Below are 21805 nucleotides of genomic sequence, written 5' to 3'. Positions count from 1 at the left end.
CATGCCTGTCTATGAGAAGGCTAGTAGAAGTGATCCACAGAACTACCATCCAATATCCTTGACCTCAATTTGTCGTAGAATCTTAGAACACATTCTGAGCTTAAACATAATGAAGTATCTTGAACGGAATGATGTCCTCAATGCCAACCATCATGGATTCCACAAAAATAAATCATGTGAATCCCAACATGCACTTTTATCACATGACATACTGAAAGCCTTAGATCAAGGCACTCAGGTAGAGCAGTATTTACTGATCTTTGAAAAGTATTTGACTCTCTACTACACCTACACCTATTGTCAAAACTACAATAAAATGGGTATCAAGTGAAATTTGAGACTGGACTGAGGGCTTTTCAGTAGGGAGGACGCAGCATGTTATCTTGGATGGACAGACATTGTCAGACGTAGGAGTAAATTCAGGTGTGTCACAGGAAAGTGTGTTGGGACCTTCACTGTTCATGTTGTATATTAATGATGTTGCAGACAATATTAATAGTAACCTCAGACTTTTTGCAGATGATGCAGTTACTGTAACAAAGTACTATCTGAATGAAGCTGCATAAGTATTCAGTCAGATCCCGATAATATTTCAAAGTGGTGCAAGGATTGACAATTTGCTTTAAATGTTCAGAAACATAAAACTATGTGCTTCACAAAACAAAAATGTTGTATCCTATGTGTATAATATTAATGAGTCACTGTTAGAATCAGCTAACTCATATAAATAACTAGATGTAGGGCATTGTAGAAAGATGAAATGGAATGATCACAAAGACTCAGCTGTGGGTAAAGTAGGTGGTGGACTTTGGTTTATTAGCAGAATACTGGGGAAGTGCAATCAGTCTACAAAGGAGATTGTTTACAAATCACTCATGTGGGCATTTTGAGGATATTGCTCAAGTATGTGGGGCCTGTTTCAAATAGGACTAACATTGGGTACTGAACATACACAGAGAAGGGCAGATAAAAAAAGATCACAGGTTTGTTGTTTGATCCGGGAGAGAGTGTGACAGAGATATTTAAGGAAGTGAACTGGAAGACTCTTGAAGATACCAGTAAACTATCCCAAGAAACTCTATTAACAAAGTTTCAAGAACCGGCTTTAAATGATGACTCTAGGAATATAATACAATCCCCTAAGTATTGCTCACATAGAGGTAATGAGCATAAGGTTAGAATAATTTCTGCACTCAAAGAGGCATTCAGACAATTATTATTCCTGTGCTCCATATGTGAACAGAATGGTAAGAAACCCTTTGCCACCATTAGTCTAAAAGACTCCAACAGCTACAGTGCTCTGGAGACTGTGGACAAAAGTGTGCATACAGCCAATAGAGTTCATGAACAGCTGGACAAGACAGAGAAAAAAAAGTAGAAGTCTATCCTAATAATAATCAAAGGATTCATCTAAGTATAGGGGCCAAATGGCAGTGATAAAGTTTCCCAAATAATCAGCTTTAGCTAAGAATGAAATTATAATTATAGTTTCACAAAAAAGTATGAATGTTGACCAATGACCCATTGTCACTATCCAGAGATAATTTAATGAATGAACAATGGGAACAGCTGGCCACTGTGGTCTAGCGGTTCTAGGCACTCAGTCAGGAACCGTGCGACTGCTGCGGTCGCAGGTTCGAATCCTGCCTCGGGCATGGATGTGTGTGATGTCCTTAGGTTAGTTAGGTTTAAGTAGTTCTAAGTTCTAGGGGACTTATGACCACAGATGTTGAGTCCCATAGTGCTTAGAACCATTTTTTGAACAATGGGAACAAAGTTACTAAGTGCCCACAGCAGATGATAAATTTTATTCTTCCCTAGTGCAAAAGTTTTTTTTTTCAGTTTTCATATATAATGTGTAATAGACACTTGCAGAAGAATCCAAGAGAAAGGGCTCCTAAGACGTGTTATTAAAGTACGTTGTGCCAGAAAGAAACAGCACTATGCCTCTAACAGCAATTATTAATTATAGTGGCCTGTTTTTTGTGTAATGCTCTTTGTCAAACTACAAATATGAAGTTCATACTGAAATCTATGACCATCCTTTTATTACAGTTTTAATTCTAACAATGCAATAAAAATGACTGGATTTTCATAATATAAAAATGTTAGGCTATATTTGTCAATTTGTGACATCATAAACTTCTATGATGTGGCTACAAGCTATATTAACAAATGAAATGAAATGATCATGTGGCATTGTTGGCCAGGAGGCCCCGCCTGGTGAAGTTCGGCTGCCAAGTGCAAGTCTTATTTCAGTCAACACCACATTGGGCGACTTGCGTGCCAGTGATGAGGGTGAAAGGATGATGAGGAAAACACAACACACAGTCCACGAGTTGAGAAAATCTCCAACCCAGCTGGAAATTGAACCTGGGCCTGCTGTATGGGAGGCAAGCATGTTACAACACAACTAAGCAGGTGGGCTGCTATATTTACAAAATGTCCCACACTGAAGTTAATTCCAACAACTTGCTGTCATTGAATTATTTGCTATTGAAATTCATGTCAGGTTTAATATACATACAGAGGTGTATGAATTAGCTCCAGCAGGGTTAGGAAGTGGGTAAAACACTTCAAAGGCAGGAACATAAGCATACAACATAAATCCATTGCCCATAAAATATCTCCACACTATGCAACAAGGGGAATGTCATAGGACCGTTGCTATTCACAATATACATAAATGACCTGGTGGATGACATCGGAAATTCACTGAGGCTTTTTGCAGATGATGCTGTGGTGTATCGAGAGGTTGCAACAATGGAAAATTGTACTGAAATGCAGGAGGATCTGCAGCGAATTGTCGCATGGTGCACGGAATGGCAATTGAATCTCAATGTAGACAAGTGTAATGTGATGCAAATACATAGAAAGATAGGTCCCTTATCATTTAGCTACAAAATAGGTCAGCAACTGGAAGCAGTTAATTCCATAAATTATCTGGGAGTACGCATTAGGAGTGATTTAAAATGGAATGATCATATAAAGTTGATCATCGGTAAAGCAGATGCCAGACTGAGATTCATTGGAAGAATCCTAAGGAAATGCAATCAGACAACAAAGGAAGTAGGTTACAGTACGCTTGTTCGCCCACTGCTTGAATACTGCTCAGCAGTGTGGGATCCGCACCAGATAGGGTTGATAGAAGAGATAGAGAAGATCCAACGGAGAGCAGCGCGCTTCGTTACAGGATCATTTAGTAATCGCGAAAGTGTTACGGAGATGATAGATAAACTCCAGTGGAAGACACTGCAGGAGAGATGCTCAGTAGCTCGGTACGGGCTTTTGTTAAAGCTCCGAGAACATACCTTCACCGAAGAGTCAAGCAGTATATTGCTCCCTCCTACGTATATCTCGCGAAGAGACCATGAGGATAAAATCAGAGAGATTAGAGCCCACACAGAAGCATACCGACAATCCTTCTTTCCACATAAAATACGAGACTGGAATAGAAGGGAGAACCATACAGGTACTCAGGGTACCCTCCGCCACACACTGTCAGGTGGCTTGCGGAGTATGGATGTAGATGTAGATGTAGACGTAGAAAGAGCTGAGGAGTTCATTGGTGAAGACAGACAGATCTGTGTGAATTAAATTGCACCAAAATTGCAACAGTACATAATGCAGTCTAAAAAATTATTCAAAGAATGGGTTATGAAAAAGTATGTGCCACCTGGAACCTATTTATCGATCATGGACTACTAAGTTAAGAGATTTTGCAATAAAGGAGATGATGCTTTGATAAATAATGTGACACGTACTGAAAGCTTGTTTCATGATCATAGAACTGAGTATGAAATGACAAGTTTCAGATTTGCCATCAAAACTATGCAAGGACAGTGCCTCCTAGTGAGCAGCATCTTTTGAGATGTAGAGGGTTGTAAAGAATGACGGCAAGGCCAACCTCAGAGTATACTAGTGGATATTCAGAAACTGCTTCATAAATATAAGTGGGCAACAGGAATGTACTTCTACTGCATGAAAATATTCAGACTTACAGAAAAAATATTCAGACCTATAGCATAGTGGAGAAAAAAGTGTGCAAACCAATGTAGGTCTCATTGAAAAATTATAAAAAAGGGGAGATTAAAATGGTTTCCATGGTTTGTATAAAAAATAAACACTAACCACCATAACATGGCTATTTATGATTTTGAATATGATTCAATATTGAGATGTAAACTTTGTGTCAGCTGGACAACTTTTTGACCTACTGGTGATAATGCTACAAGAAGAAAGTGCACAATTACTTTACACTGTGTATACTTTTTCTTCTACAGATTCCTAGTGAGGTGATTCTCAAGGATGGAGAACATATCATGAAATAAAATACATAATAAATAATTACAAAAAAGTATGCTAATGTGCTATCCATAGATCCCAAGTGAAACGGTCCTTATGGATGTCAAATGTGTCAAAACAATCTTAAACAATATCCATTTAAGTGATAAAAACTTGTCCCAAATGATGTATATGTACAATAAACAGAGGTACATATTATAATTCATAATGTATTGCTACCATGAATCATCAACATAAAATCAGTGTACAATACTTATTAAATTTATCACACTACTATACTGAAAATGTTCAGAGTCACATTTTACTTAAAACACTTGTTATTTGATATTGCTAATGATATATACAAGAATCAGTTCTACTAACAAAAAATGTTAATGGAATAGAACAAATTAGTCAACAATAAATCTTAAAGCTCCTATTAAACTGAAATCCAGTAGTCATTAAAGTTTTTATGGCTGCTGATAAGTTATTTAAAATATGTGTCCCTGAATAATGGATACCTTTCTGGATCAAAGTAAACGACTTTCAATCTTTAAGAAAATTGTTCTTATTTCTAGTACTGGTTCCATGAACTGAGAGTTGTAGCCATCATAGAGAATTTTGTTGATGTTTACAATTTTCTGTGGTGAACCATACTTCCACAGTACCTGCTACAGCACTTAATGTTTCACAGAATTGAAGGCCTTTTCAAAATCAATGAATGCCTTGAATCCTTTGCTTTAATCCAATATGATCACAAGAGAATTAATAAATAGTCAACAAAACTGCGTTGTGCCCAAAAAATGGCCTGTTCATTACACAGTCTAATTTTTCAGCTGAATCTTTAATCCTCTTTAAAACAACAATGGTGAGAACTTGACTGCAGACTGACAGCAGTGTAATACCATGCCATTTGTTACAATTTGACAAAGTTCCATTTTTGGGAGCTTTACCACTAATCGACTTTTTCACTTCTTTAGGGATTACTCTTCAAGTCAAATATGCTTCGGTAAGGAGTGTAGCATTTTAAGAGTATTTTTGTTATTGGATTTTAACAGGTCTGGTACTATGCTGTCTAGGCCTGAAGTTTTTGCATTTTTAGCATCTCAAAGCACACCTTATTTCATTCGCAGCTGTTCCCATTGGTTTGTAGTGATCACCTCATCCTTGCTCTTAATTGGATCTTCATGTCTAAATGTCTTCATGGGAAGTTCGACATCTACATGACTACTCTGCAATTCACATTTAAGTGCTTGGCAGAGGGTTCATTGAACCACAATCATACTATCTCTCTACTATTCCACTCCCGAAGAGCGAGCGGAAAAAACGAACACCTAAACCTTTCTGTTTGAGCTCTGATTTCTCTTATTTTATTTTGATGATCATTCCTACCTATGTAGGTTGGGCTCAACAAAATATTTTCGCATTTGGAAGAGAAATTTGGTGACTGAAATTTCGTAAAAAGGTCTCGCCGCGACGAAAAACGTCAATGCTGTAATGACTTCCATCCCAACTCGTGTATCATATCTACCACACTCTCTCCCCTATAACATGATAATACAAAACGAGCTGCCCTTTTTTGCACCCTTTCGATGTCCTCTGTCAATCCCACCTGGTAAGGATCCCACACCGCGCAGCAATATCCTGACAGAGGACGAACAGGTCTACACCTCTGTCTCTTTAGTGGACTTGTTGCATCTTCTAAGTGTCCTGCCAATGAAACGCAACCTTTGGCTTGCCTTCCCGACAATATTATCTATGTAGTCCTTCCAACTGAAGTTGTTCGTAATTTTAATACCCAGATACTTAGTTGAATTGACAGCCTTGAGAATTGTACTATTTATCGAGTAATCGAATTCCAACGGATTTCTTTTGGAACTCATATGGATCATCTCACACTTTTCGTTATTTAGCGTCAACTGCCACCTGCCACACCATACAGCAATCTTTTCTAAATCGCTTTGCAACTGATACTGGTCTTCGGATGACCTTACTACACGGTAAATTACAGCATCATCTGCGAACAATCTAAGAGAACTGCTCAGATTGTCACCCAGCTCATTTATATAGATCAGGAACAGCAGAGGTCCCAGGACGCTTCCCTAGGGTTGTTTGGTGATGTTGTACAGCTCCTTTAGATTTCCCTGTCTTGCTACCTCTTCTGCTAACTGTGACTGCTCATCTATCTATTTCCTTTTATCTTGCCTTATCCTCAATGTTACTCTTTTGTTTCCTTCTGTGTATTGCTTATTCACTTCAATCCTCTGCACTCTTGTCTTACAAAGATTTAACTTTTGTTTCGTGCAGCTAATTTCATTTTGCATGTCATCAAATATCCATTATTTTCTTCACTGTGTCTTCAACCCTAGTATGCTCTCTCCAGAGTGTAGATGACTGTTTTTAAGCTTTGACAAATTTGTTATTTCCTTCCAGCATAATGTTTTCGCTAGAGATGACCTGGAATCTGTTTTGTAGTTCAAGGACAAATATTTCTTTGATATGTTTGTCTTTTAGCCTTAACACACACACACACACACACACACACACACAGTGATTGAGCTTGATTCTATTTGCCACTATCTTCAGTCAGAACTCAGCCAAAAGTAAGTAGTGGTCACTTCCAACATTTGCTCCTATCTTATTTGGGACATTTAGCAGAGTGTATCAAATCTTACAACTTATGGCTATGTTATATATATGAAGTTGTGATGTGGAAATAGTGTGCCTTCAATGACCAGGTCATGCTCAGCATGCATATCTATCAGCAGTTCAACATTTACATTTCTATTCCCAGTGATGTATTGGATGCCTTTTGCGTTTGAGTCTCCCATTAAAAATTTATGTCTCTACAATTAGTTTTCCTAAGACTATATTTAACTCTGTATAAAATGCACTTTTTAATTCTCCTTCAGCCACTTCAGTAGGTGCATAGCAGTGATATTATGTGAATTTGATCTAAAGTATAAAGTTTTTATTCTTTCTGAAACTGATTTCCACTTCAGTAAGCTCATTTTGCAGTTTAGATAGTAGGAGCCCAACACCACTCCTTTGCATTGCATCTTCACCTGTCTCTCCTACATACAGCAGCACTCCACCATTTTGTGTCTCAGCTTCCCAGATTCTTGCCATCTTATTTCACTTACTTCCAATATGACCAGTCTATAGATCTCCAACTCTTTTTGGCCTGTCTTAATCCTTCCACCCCTCTCAATGATTTTACATTTCAAAATCCAATACAGGTTTTCCATTTCAGGCAAAAGGTCAAATCATTAAGGTCCATTTGGCTACTTCTCCTTTTAGTTTCTGTAGTTTGAAGTTTTTGGGTGGTGCATGTTATCAGCCCACAGCCCCAAGTGTCATAGTGAGGCTGCCATCTCACGGCATGGACACCTGTCGAGGTTCTATTTCAGGGCCTTACCCCTTACACCTACTCTCCTTGACTGTGTAACATTATCTATCCCTCCACAGTAAGGCCTATGTGCATCACTGTTGTTCTGGTTACCATGGATCTTCTGCTGCCCAAATTTTAAGGGACTTTGCCTGCTGCCTTACAATCACAAAGAGGAAAAGGAATAGATAAGATTCCAAGCAGGGCACTGTGAGACACACTTTGTCCAGATCTTCTGTGGAGAGGTGCCCATCTTGAGAGACACTGCCAGCAGTTACATTATTGCTGGTAAAACTCTCCACTTCATTAGAATACACAAGCTCCTTTGCCCATGCAGATAGAGCTTTGTTAAAGTGGTAGCTCCTGAGGGGGAACCTTGTGCAACACTAAATGTAATTAGTTCCCATTTGCTGACTGCTGAATACAAGACAGTTTTCAATAGACACACTTTATTTCCTGTAAAAGAGGTACACTATGTGATCAAAAGTATCCAGACACCCCCCAAAAGATACGTTTTTCGTATTAGGTGCATTGTGCTGTGATTTACTGCTAGGTAGTCCATATCAGTGAGCTCAGTAGTCATTAGACACCATGCGGTGCTCCGCAGAACTCACGGACTTCAAACGTGGTCAGGTGATTGGGTGTCACTTGTGTCATATGTCTGTAAATGAGATTTCCACACTCCTAAACATCCCTAAGTCCACTGTTTCCAATGTGATAGTGAAGTGGAAACATAAAGGGACACTTACAGCACAAAAGCATACAGCTGACATTGTCTGTTGACTGACAGAGACCACCGACAGTTAAAGAGGGTCGTAATGTGTAATAGGCACACATCTATCCAGATCATCACACAGTAATTCCAAACTGCATCAGGTTCCACTTCAAGTACTATGACAGTTAGGCAGGAGGTAAGAAAATTTGGATTTCATGGTCGAGTGGCTACTCATAAGCCACACATCACGCTGGTAAATGCCAAACGACACCTCACTTGGTGTAAGGAGCGTAAGCTGAGCAGTGGAAAAATGTTGTGTGGAGTGATGAATCATGGTGCACAATGAGATGATCTGATGGCAGGGTCTGGATATGATGAATTCCTGGTGAACATCATCTGCCAGCGTGTGTAGTGCCAACAGTAAAATTCAGAGGTGGTGGTGTTATGGTGTGGTCATGTTTTTGATGGAGGTGATTTGCACCCCTTGTTGTTTTGTGTGGCACTATCACAGCACAGGCCTACATTGATGTTTTAACCACCTTCTTGCTCCCCACTGTTGAAGAGCAATTTAGGGGTGGCAATAGCATCTTTCTACACAATCGAGCACCTATTCATAATGCACAGCCTGTGGCATAGTGGTTACATGATGATAAGATTCCTGTAATGGACTGGCCTGCACAGAGTCCTGACTTGAATCCTACAGAACACCTTTGGGATGTTTTGGATTTCATGGCAGGCCTCTCTGACCCACATGGATACCTCTCCTCAGTGCAGCACTCCATGAAGAATGGGCTGCCATTCCCCAAGAAACCTTCCAGCACCTGATTGAAAGAATACCTGTGAGAGTGGAAGCTGTCATCAAAGCTAACAGTGGGCCAACACCATACTGAATTCCAGCATTACCGATGGAGGGTGCCACGAACTTGTAAGTCATTTTCAGCCAGGTGTCCAGATACTTTTGATCACATAGTGTATGATTTGACCCATTTTGTGGCAATAGCCAATAATTTATAATGTAATGAATGAAGTACATTCTCTCTGTATTTGCAAACAGCCTTCTCAATATCTGAATGCATTAGAAATCTGAACAGTGGCTGTGACAAAGTGTTATCTGTAGACAGATGGTTATGACCGTTGTTGTTAAGTGTCTTTTCTAAATTTTTTGAGAATTCTGGAGAAACTTAAACCTGAAGGAAGATTGATGGTATTTCTTTCTTATACAGAGGTTTAACTTCAGCATATTTCAGCCAATCAGGTAATGTTACAGTGATAAACAACTGGTTGCACAAATAACTTCATTGACATTTTATCATGATCTCTATTTCTTTTTATTTCGAAGATTTTACCTTGGACATTATTTCTCCTGGTGTAAACAAACAATTATTATATATTATCACATAACATACACCACAGTGAAGTCCATAGCAGAGGCCACCTCCTGTTGCACCACATATTAAGGCCTCCTTCCAGCTGACCCTGGGTTCAGCACTGTAAGAATTACCTCATAAATGATTCTGCATGCTATAACCAGTGTAATCCTGTCTTTATGTACAAATTCATTGCAACAATATGATCATTGTAAATAAGTGTGTAATACAATTTTTCTGTTTGATGTTGGATGGCTACCATACCCAAGAGTTATCTGTCGCAGTGTACTGAATATTAACATGTTTTGAGACAAGCTACTTACAACCTCTTAAACAATATTATGTTTAAGATTTTTTCTGACATTATCCACATCCATGGGGACCACTTCATTTATGATCTGTAGAATGTACACTAGCATATTTGTTTTATCTGTAAATATTTATTGTGTCTTCTTGTTTTTCAGATATGTTTTATGTCCTGGCGGAGCTCCTCACTATTGATTCATTTGAACAAAAGGTGCATCTAATCTAATTTAATCTAATCTTCATGCTCCTCATTGGGTAGTTTGTGTCCATCTTCAAGTGTCTGCAGCTCAGGACTCTCAAAATTCCATTACACCCTGCCGTGAGTCATACACTTGCACTGTCTCCCACAAGGATGTAATTTGGAATACAATCAGATTTTAATACTTTGGAGCCAATTCTAGCTGAACATTGGTTGAAATGTTTTATAATACAAATTTAAAATTAAATTCCATGAAGAAAAAGCAAGGACTGTTTATTATTTGCCCCAAAAATTCTCAAGAATGATGACAATAAAACTTACTTTCACTTCAGCAACTACATTAAAATTTCTGAAAATTGAAATGCAAAGAAAGAGATGAAATAAATGATTCAAAATTCAAGCAGATTTGTAGAACAATGTACCAGCATAATATTACGAACATTTTGAAAAACAGGATACATATAGATCAAACAACACCCTCGATTGTGTGATTGGGAAAGTCAGTGTTAGAGAGAGAGAGAGAGAGAGAGAGAGAGAGAGAGAGAGAGAGAGAGAGAGAGAGAGAGAAAAAAAAAAAAAAAAAAAAAAAAAAAAAAAAAAAAAAAAAGAGTCATGAAATGAAGTGGCAACGTGACAACAAGCACCTGTATACTTTGGCAGCACAGCAGAGGGAACATCAGCCTGCCAGAATTCAAATGGGGGTACATGATTTGTTCTTTGAGAACTGGGACTGCCAAAGAGTGACAACTTATATTGTACAAGCTGTGATGCTGTGACAGAAATGCTGTAGTTGAGCCATTAATTAGAAGAGCATTATACACAATGAGAAACTGGTACTAAATTACACAGTGTGATTACAGCACAGGATAACTGCTGTTCTTTCTCACAAGGCTGTATTATACCTTTTTGTTCACAGTTTGGCCACAACGTTACAGCATGGCCAAGTGTGTGGACCTGTCTGCATTTATGGTCTAATGCTGCTGACTGTGAGCTAAACTGGTGGCGCACATGTCACATGTTAGCTTTCATTAAGCAGATACTAAAATTGCTTCAGAAAGTAATGAGGTTGTGAATAAAGTTAATGGCATACTGCGTGCAAAATTTAGTTGTTTTGTGTGAAACCTGCTGTAACAGTCTTTCTGTGATAGCCACAAATGTGTTACAGGCTACCATGATAACAGCAAAATGGAAACTTATTCTGCCAAATATCATAACGTACAAGTACCAAGTATGGCGTTTGGGGCATCTCTGATAACAGTATTCAATGTCAGGTTCTGTTATTTCAGAATGATCTGAACAGTAAGTGATATATCTGAACGATTTTTGAATCTAAGGTACTACACTTCAAAGCTGTTTCACATGGCACTTTTTTAGCTGAAGAATAGCTTTCCATATTGACAAGGAATGTAAAAGCAATTCTGAAAGAAACAAGGCTGTAATCATTTCCTTGATCTCCAAGTTTGCCTCAAACTTAATGTATGGAACATATCTGGGGGACATGTTGATCTGTAAATTGTTCATCACTGTCCTACAGCACCAAATTTGGTAGATTTGTGGCCTCACATGAAAACTGAGTGGAGGTAGTTTTTCCAGGAACACATCAAGGCCCTCTTTGATTGCATACCATAAAATTTTGAGGCTCTGATTTCAGTTTGTAATGGTTTTAGATCATACTCTAACTATTGTAAAAAAAATTGTATATTGGTTTGTATCCAATCTGTATCAGTTTCATTTTAGACAGTTCCTTCATGGTGCTCCAGGTTTCAAAACTGTTATATTTGGTACATAACAACTGCAGAAATTAAAATCCAAACATCATAAGAAGTACATGTTTTTCCCTAGATTTCTGTAATGACTTTGAAAGACTGTGTCATCCTCAGCCCAAGGGCATCACTGGATGCAGACATGGAGAGGCATGTGGTCAACACACCACTGTCCCAGCCGTATGTCAGTTTACAAGACTGGAACCACTACTCCTCAATCAAGTAGCTCCTCAGTATGCCCCACAAGGGCTGAATGCACCCCACTTGTCAACAGCACTGAGCAGACTGGATGGTCATCCATCCAAATACTAGCATAGCCCAACAGCACTTAACTTCAGTGATCTGATGGGAACCAGTGTCACCACTGCAGCAAGGGTGTTGGTTAGGTCTTAAGAACAGTAACATTTAATAGGTTTTTCTAGAAGCAAACTTCAAAATACTAACTTGCTCACTTCTGTCCTATTGTAAAAAAATGATGGCCATATGAAACATTTCCTCTACAAGTGTAAGAAAATAACTTGAAATACAATCACAAGAGAATCAAAGAAAATGGCTACAACATGAAAACATTTACACACACAAAATGAACAAACCTATTTGGGTTTTTCTGTCATATTGTACAATTCTGTGGGATGATGAATGGTAGTCTTCTAATTCCCCTTGTATATGTGGTGGAGGAGAGTCAACTGCAGCTTGTTTAATAAGACGTCTTAGGTTTACTCCATGTGTAGACTCTTCTCTATTAGCTGTGGGTGAAGTACACTGTAACATATAAAGACCAACAGGTTTAATGACCAATTTTTCATGGCATAGCAATTTCCAAACCTAAGATCAAGACAAACAATTAGGGAGCCTTACCTATGACAATTCTTCCGAATTATCATAAACTACCTCATTTAATTTTGACTTGTACCATTTTTATTTATTCTTCCCATCTATCTGAAAATTCATATGAAAGTAATTTTTTTTCTTCTCTATCATTACACATTTGTCAATTCTATCAGAAACAAAAATATTCTGAATACTCTCCAATCTGATTTTAATGTGGTTTTGAACACATAACTTTATGAAAATGGCTAATAACTCCTAAATTAATGCACTAGTAAGGAGAGGAGATGAGAAGAAACTACTTTATAAGCTGCATTAGTTGCTGTAGTACATATTTCATCCAGTCCTGTAATCATTTCAGAATTAATATTACTTTCTCTGTTGCTTTGCTAAATTTTTTCAGAGATTGAGTAAAACTCATATTTCCCATGACCTAAATCAAAGGTACATATATGATTCAGGGAGAAACTTATGTTGACATCTGCTTTTGATACATTTATAAAGAAATATTTGCTATATTTTGATTCTATGACGTATTAGGTATAATGAATTTTGCATCTACAGTAATTTTGCAGTTCCTAATTTGGTAGCTGTTTTACTGTATTCAGATCCTACGAAATACCATTTTAGCTTCAGCTTATTAGAGATTAGATTAGATTAGATTATAATAATTCTTGTTCCATAGATCATGAATACGACACTTCGTAATGATGTGGAACGTGTCAGGTTAATGAAAGATGTCTGTACAAGATATTACATTACACAAAATATTGCATGACACTAATGCTTAAGTTAGTATTTTTTCCCTACCTTAATTTATATCAAAAAATTCAGCCAATGAGTAGAAGGAGTTGTCATCTAGAAATTCTTTTAATTTATTTTTAAATGTTGGTTGACTATCTGTCAGGCTTTTGATGCTGTTTGGTAGGTGACCAAAGACTTTTGTGGCAGCATAATTTACCCCCTTCTGTGCCAAAGTCAGATTTAACCCTGCATAGTGAAGATCATCCTTTCTCCTGGTGTTATAGCTATGCACACTGCTATTACTTTTGAACTGGGCTGAGTGCAGATGAAATTCTTGTTTGCCATTTACTTTACCATCTTTATCATCTCCCTAAATGTTGATTCATATTGCTTAATATAGTTGGTAAAATAATTTTCATTACATTTTTGTCCATTGTGAAACTATTTATATTTTTACTATAAATATACACTTCAATTTACTTGTCACTGTTATGACAGATTTTACAGATATTTTAAAAACCATACAGATCATTTTCAAAAAATTTGTTAAGGTTTGGAGAAGTTGAAATGCAACTGTTTACTAGTGACTTTCCCTGAACCACTTAAGTCCTAAAATGATTCAGTTGTATGTTACTGGCATTTGATCTTCTCTCTATCTGCTTCCATCACAATCTGATTCTGAATTGTTCAGTTTTGACTACTATTCCCATTTCCCATGACCTTCTAAGAAATTTCCAATAGCTTTATTAATCTAAACACATTAGTAACATTATTTACAAAGTTTATTGTTATGTTACTCTCTGTATCCACAGAGCTTTAATTGTCTATACGTGTGTTTGTTTTGTTCATAATGTATATTTTCCTTGTTAGCTGCTACTTCTAATTTCTTGTTGTAGAGCAATAAGTAAGTAAATAAATAAGTATTCTATTCCTAAAAGCTGGCAATATCACTTTCTCTCCCTCCATCACATGTCTCTAAATTTTACTCCTTTTTACCCTATACACATTTTATTTGGTGGCATTTGTCTTTTGGAAAACTCAAATTCTTGTAACATTTTTGATTTATCTTGCATTTAGTTTTTTCATTTCATTTTTGAATGGACAAAACTACCACTGAGAGAACTCAAAATTGAATCTTAATGCTCAAATTCTCAACTGCCTCTGTAGAATAAATTACAGGGTGAGTCACCAACTATCGCCACCAAGAATAACTCCAAAAGTATGACAGCAGCTGAAAATTTTGTGGGACAAATGTTGCATGGGACAATTGGGGCCATAATATGACATTGGTTTCTTGTTGTTAGGTGGGATCCCATCAGAGATATGAAGATAAACTTCATTTTTTAAATGGGATTCTATAGTTTGGTACTTATTTTCTGATAGTGGCTGTCAAGATGAATCCAATGATGTGCAACTGTAAGTCTTTGAAAGTCAACAAAGGCCAAAAAGGTGGCATGAACATCCATTTACAGAAGGTGTTCAAAGTGATAACCATTGATATCAATGTAGTGCTGCAATCTTCTTATCATGGATTGAGTGATACTCCTTATCACTTTGGCACTTATCGAAGCACATGCTCTGAAAATTCTCTCTCATATATCATACAAATAGCAAATATTCACCGAATACAGTGTATCCATCTAATGTGCCATTGACATGTAAATATCATTCAAAGATTTTGCGATACAACACTAAAAGGAACTGTAAGACTAGTACCCTCAAATCAAGAGATTGTGAATGATGTATTCCTTCGAAGAACAACTCGATATGGTTCTCAATTATGGAGAATGCCAACAAAATTCAGTGAGAGCTAGAGACTTATATGCTGAAAGATATTCTCAATGTACTAACACTACATGTCATACATTTAAATATGTGTATGATAAATTGAGAACAACTGGATCTTTAATGCATCAGAAACATATCCAGCAAAGGAAAGTTACTCACAAGGAAATGGATACTGCTACTCTTGCCACTGTGGTTCATGATCCTTGTGTTAGTTTGTGGCAAATTGCAAGGGAATCTGGCATGAACCAGAGTAGTGTTGTTTCAGTTGTGCATCACCACAAATATCATCCTTACCATATCAGCCTCTACCAAAAATTAACTGGCGCAGATTGTATGGGTCGCACTGAACTCTGCCAATGGGCTCAACTTCAGATTCAGAGGGATGACACATTTATATTCGATTTTATTTCCTGACGAGGCTACATTCATGAACCATGGAAATATGAATTTGCATAACATGCATTATCGGGCAATTGAAAATCCATGTTGGCTGCAGCAACCTGCACACCAAATACCATGAATGTATGGTGTGGAATTTTGGAGGACAGAATTATAGGCCCCTATTTCATCGAAGGAAATATTAATGGTAGGAACTACACCACATTCCTGCAAGAAACATTAGGTCTGTTACTGGAAGAAATACCTTTAGGAACAAGGAACAGAATGTGGTATCAACACAATGGGTGTTCAGCACATTTATCGCTGATGGCTAGAAATGAGCTGCAGAGACAATTCCCAAATCATTGGATTGGGTGTGGAGGAGATGTGCTGTGGCTATCTTGCTCACCAGACTTAACACATCTGGATTTTTTCTTGTGGGGATTCGTAAAAGGCATTGTTTATAAAGATGTTCCAACTACACCTAAAGATATGTGAGAGAGAATTGTCAGAGCATGTGGTTCAACAAGTGCCAATGTGATGAGGAATACTACTCAATCCATGATACAAATACTGCAGCACTGCATTGATACCAGTGGTCATCACTTCGAACACCTTCTGTAAATGGACGTTCATGCCACATTTGTGACCTTTGAAGACCTGACTGTTACACATCATTGGATTCATCTTGATAGCCTCTATTAGAAAATAAGTACCAAAGTATAGAACCCCTTTAAAAAAAAATTAAAGTTGATCTTTATATCTCTGAAGTGACCCCACCTAGAAACTAAAAACCAACGTCATATTATGGCCTCCATTGTCTCGCGCAACATTTGTCCCACAAACATTTCAGCTCCTATCATACTTTCAGAGTTATTCTTGGTGGCAATAGTTAGGGACTCACACTGTATAACTGTCATCAGGGCTATAGTTAGTAATTTATATCTACAGTTATGCTAACTGAATAATTTAAGTAATCATTAAGAACTTTGAAACATCTGTTGAACCTTCACGTTCACATTGTCTTTCTTTGAAATTTCAAGCAATTTAAAAGACAGTAATGAGCATTCAGTAAACTTAATATTAATTAGCATAGGTTGCAAAAACAGTATCATTTTTATGAACACTCAGCATAATGCATGAAAAATGGGTCAGCCCCTTGTTTTATTAAAACTATTATCTGTAACTCTGTCAAAACTGTGGTGAGAAAAAATCCTTTATTTGAGGTGACTAGTTTTGAACATAACATCCATTATCAGAGCATCACCTTCATCATAAATATTGATACACAGCACAACCACTACATATGCGAATAGCCACAAACTGTGATCATGAGTAACATGTGTAAACTCATGTCCTGATGCTGTTTGGCAAGAAACTCTGATGACACTCTTCATACAAGTTTGTATATGTTACTCATGATCATCAGTTGTGGCTATTTGCAAATGTACTGGTTGTATTACATGTCAATACTTACAATGAAGGTGATGGTTTGATAATGGATGTTTTGTTCAAAACTAGTCACTGCAAAAAAAAAAAAAAAAAAAAAAAAAAACCCTCACCACAACTCTAAAAGAATAACAAATAGTAGTTTCAGAAACATTTTTACAAAACTACCTAATATCCCAAAAACCTCCTTCAGCTTGAAGTTAGTGATGGCTTATGAAAGGATTGTCTGATAGTAACATGATGATAACTTCAGTTTGTACAGTTAGTAGAATTGTGGTGTAAAAAGTAAAGAAGAAAGGTGAGAAAAGTTATAAACCAATTTGGTTTGTGGCTTAAGTAAAACACTCAAATATCATACTATTAATGTCCTTCTAAATGAAAAGATGTCCATATTCACTTGAAAATGTAAGTAACATTTCTTTACTGCAAGTTGAACAATGGTCAATTTCAATTATTGCTGATTAAGACAAACAAAGTCATATGAGGCCCGTCTAAAAATTATCTGACCTTTGGCCAGAAAAAATATTTCCAATACCTGATGAGGTTGGAACTTTAATCCCCTTCAAAGTAGGCCCCTTGTGCTAGCACACACTTAGCCCACCAATCCTTCCACTGCTGGAAACACCTCTGCAAGTCTTCTTTTGGAACAGCATTCAGTTCCATTGTCATGTTCTGCATTATCTCTTCTCTACTCTCAAAACAGGATCCTTTCAGTGGTGTATTCAATTTTGGAAACAACCAGAAGTTGCAAGAAGCCATGTCTGGAGAGTTGGGAGGCTGGTTAATGGCTGTAATTGCATATTCAGCCAAGAAATTTTGGATCAAGTGCGATGAATCTGTGGGGGCATTGTTGTAAAGAAGTCGCCAGTTTTTCACCGTCCACATGTCTGGTCTTTCGTGATGAACTGCGTCATGGAGCCACCAGAGAACATCTTGATAGCACTCCTCTGCCACTGTTTGTACTTCTGGTGTGTATTCGTGATGCACAATTCTATGGACATCAGAGAAGATAGTCAGCATCACCTTGATTTTGCTTCACACCTGCCACACTTTCTTCTGCCTTGGAAACTCGGGATGCTTCCATTGTGACAACTGTCTTTTTGTTTCTGGGTCATACTCGTACACCCATGACTCATCTCCAGTTATCACAGTGTGCAGACACCTAGGATCAGTGTTGGTGGTGTCCAGAAGGTCTTGTGCAACATCAAAATGGGGTCTTTTTGCTCCCGCGACAACAACTTGGGCACATATTTTGCAGCCACTAAGTGCATGTTCAAACTATCGTGCAAAATTGCATGTGCCATGTGCCGAATCTTTACTCACACCAACCTCTTGGGCAATCACCCGCATGGTCAAACGATGATCTGCCATCAACAAATTTTGCACACTCTCAACAACAGCTGTACTCTGAGCAGCTTGGGGCCTGCCAGAATGCTGGTCACTCTCCGCTGATGTGTGGCCATTTCTGAATCAGTTAAACCACTCCTTAATTTGTATTACACCCATTGCATCTTCTCCAAACACCTGCTGAATCTTATGAACTGTTTTGCTTTGAGAATCACCAATCTTTTCACAAAATTTGATGCAGTATCTTTGCTCAACATCTTCAGTCATCTACAGAGAATCGGTAATCTGACGAACACATTGTGAAGCACCTCACTCAGCGAATAACAGGCAGTGACTGACATGATGGAAGATGGGGAAAAAATTCATGCATGCTCATAAAGATCTCTTCCTTCAATGTGCACAGTGGCACCACACTGTTGTCTCTATTTTGCGTGGGAAAATCAAAGGTCAGATACTTTTTAGGCACACCTCGTATTGTCTAGGTATTACTATTGCTAGAGGATAGAGGAAATTCAATTATTTGAGGTAGTTGCATAGGCAGAATATACTATTACAGTTTGAACATAGTATAGTACAGTTACCGTGAAGAAACTTGTGTTTTTCAATTAATGTGTAAAGTAAATACCAATGAGTGCAAAGAAAGACCTCAGCTGTCAATTGAGTCATTTTAGAAATGTCGTGAACGCTAAACAGCAGCATTTTGTATTTGTTATGGGTTACAATCAGAAAGGTTAGGACAGAACTATATGTGAAAATTTCTCTAACACAGAATAACCATCAGACCAGAATTAAATTTAATGAAAACACTAACCAGTATTTTCTTTTATGACCAAAATGATCAAATTATATGAATATAACAATTCACAGTGCATTTAGAAGTTCACGTTAAATATGTGATACTGGTATACAGTTGATGAGAAGTCACATACATAAATTCTCACAATCATTAGGCCTACATAGCCTTGTAAGAAATACCATGATTTGAAAATGTCGAAGGCAACTAAACATACAAATAATAGACATTGAATGCAGTTGTACTATTATTGAAGATCTAGGAGAGTTTTAGCAGAAAATTCTGCAATTATTAGTTCAAAAACATGTCATATTTTTACAGAGTAATCCTGAGCTAACAGAAGGAAACCATTTCAAACATATGTACAACACTAGACACAAAGAAAATCTCATGCTTCCACAACATTGCTTAAAACTCTACCAACAGACACCCCAGTACATGGGAATGAAAATTTACAATAAAGTGAAGGGTAGTAATGTACTGAGCATGGAGATAGGTTCACTGAAGAGAAAACTATATGATCTCCTGGTGGAAAAATGCTACTATTCAACTGAGTAATTTGAATTGTGTGATTGTTTAATATTACAGCATTGTGTATGACATTGTATGCATATATATAGATAATGTACTGTTACATCATAAGAAAAACAATTTAATAATATATCAACCTATACTGGTAAAAAGAAGTGAGAGGAAATTATGTAATTATGTATATCATAAGGCTAAAATTGACGAGTCTCCTGTACAGCATGATCGGATGATCTGTAAATGTATGTTATGAGATTAGTAAAATACAAATACAAAAACACAAGAAGACAAGAAAACAGTAGGACACACAAGCTGGGACATTTTCAAAACTTAATGTTTTCTACTACACACAAGCATATAAAATAATACCTCTTTCCTCCATAAGCTTTCAGATTTTTTTCTCCCTGGCTGTTTACTTATTCTTTATGTAAAGAATGAATGTTACATGTATTTCTGTTCCATCTACAAATGACCTCTACATTTCATGAAACATGACTGTTACTGTGAGCTTACATTTACTGACTTGAGAAACTATTAGTTTGGTGAAAAAAAAAAAAGGTGTCAGTGGCTAAAGGCTAGTGTTAAGCTTCAATTTACGCCCCAGAGTAATTATGTTAAGAATGATAATGTTTTATCAGTAAATATAAAATACTAATAATCTATGATGACACATTAATGGTCATAATATGTTATGAAAGACACCTTCAGTATCCAAGACAAAGTTTTCCCATGTTGTTTTCTGTGAAAAATAGAACTACTTGTAACGAAAATGACTATAGTCTCATTTAAATTAGGTAATGAATACAGATTAGTTTTGATATTGAAACCCATGTTGAAAATATGAAAAAACCGTGAAAAAATATACAGAGAAGTAACAAAATGGTCTTTGATAGTGGCAGAAGCTGGAAGAAGAGAAGTTGGCGGTTATGGATCCATTAATTTGTACATTCAAAGGATGTAGATATTTGAAAAGTTTTTCTTCCTGTTCAACAACCAAAGGAGTGGTGGCAAAATCAAAGCACTGACATATCTATATTACAAAGTATTTATGCAACAATATTAGAGAAGGAATGTTGCTGCTCATCATATAGTGGAGTTGCTGAGTCGCAAATAGGAACAATGAAAAGAGTCTCACAATTATAGCTTTTGGCCATTATGCCCTTTGTCAACAATAGACACACACACAGACACACACACACACACACACACACACACACACACACACACACACACACACACACAAACTCATGCAAATGTGGCTCTCACACCCAACTGCAGTCTCAGAACCACCAGTGGTTCCAGTTCCCTGAGAGTGCAATCGTGTGTGCAAGCTGTGTTTGCGTGAGTGTGTGTGTGTATTGTTGACAAAGGCTTTAATGGCCAAAAGCTATAATTGTGAGAATCTTTCTGTTGCACCTAAAGGCTTTAATGGCCAAAAGCTATAATTGTGAGAATCTTTCTGTTGCACCTATCTGCGACTCAGAATCTTCACTATATGGTGAGTAGCAACGTTCCTTCTCTAATATTGTTACATTTCATTGTTTGAAAGTATTTATGTAAATATTTATCTATGAAAGTGCAAGAAAACAACAACATGTGATTACAAACATCGCTAAGAAGACAACAAATCATGAATACTACAAAAACAGTCTAAATTAAGGAAATGCCAGGGCGACTTTTCAGTTTTTGCTCTCAAAAGTAGAACAGAATGTACCAAATAGTTTAATAGAACAAGAAGTACAACTGATATTGTGTCCAATGATTTAAATTAATATCAAACATAGGTGTAAGACAGACACGAGGAACCCAACATGAAAACATGATCATATTAATATGAATGTGATTAACAACATAATATTTTATTTCCTTAACAGAATTTTATGATCCAGACAAAGGCTTTAGTACAGTTTCAGAAATTCCAACAGTTT

At 37.1% G+C, this 21805-nt stretch overlaps 1 protein-coding gene across 4 annotated transcripts in view; it reads right to left on the bottom strand.

Moving 5' to 3' along the window:
- LOC126297705 (protein unc-79 homolog) overlaps positions 1-21805 on the bottom strand; it is an 810295-nt gene that overhangs the window by 236351 nt on the left and 552139 nt on the right. For all 4 annotated transcript variants that reach the window (XM_049988834.1, XM_049988837.1, XM_049988836.1 and 1 more), the window contains one exon: positions 12616-12784. In XM_049988834.1, the coding sequence (XP_049844791.1) occupies positions 12616-12784 (169 nt within the window). The remainder of the gene's footprint in view (positions 1-12615; positions 12785-21805) is intronic.

The sequence above is a fragment of the Schistocerca gregaria genome, chromosome X (genome assembly GCF_023897955.1).
Source record: "Schistocerca gregaria isolate iqSchGreg1 chromosome X, iqSchGreg1.2, whole genome shotgun sequence".
Classification (NCBI taxonomy): Eukaryota; Metazoa; Arthropoda; class Insecta; order Orthoptera; family Acrididae; genus Schistocerca; species Schistocerca gregaria.
This window is presented reverse-complemented; position numbering and strand designations above follow the sequence as displayed.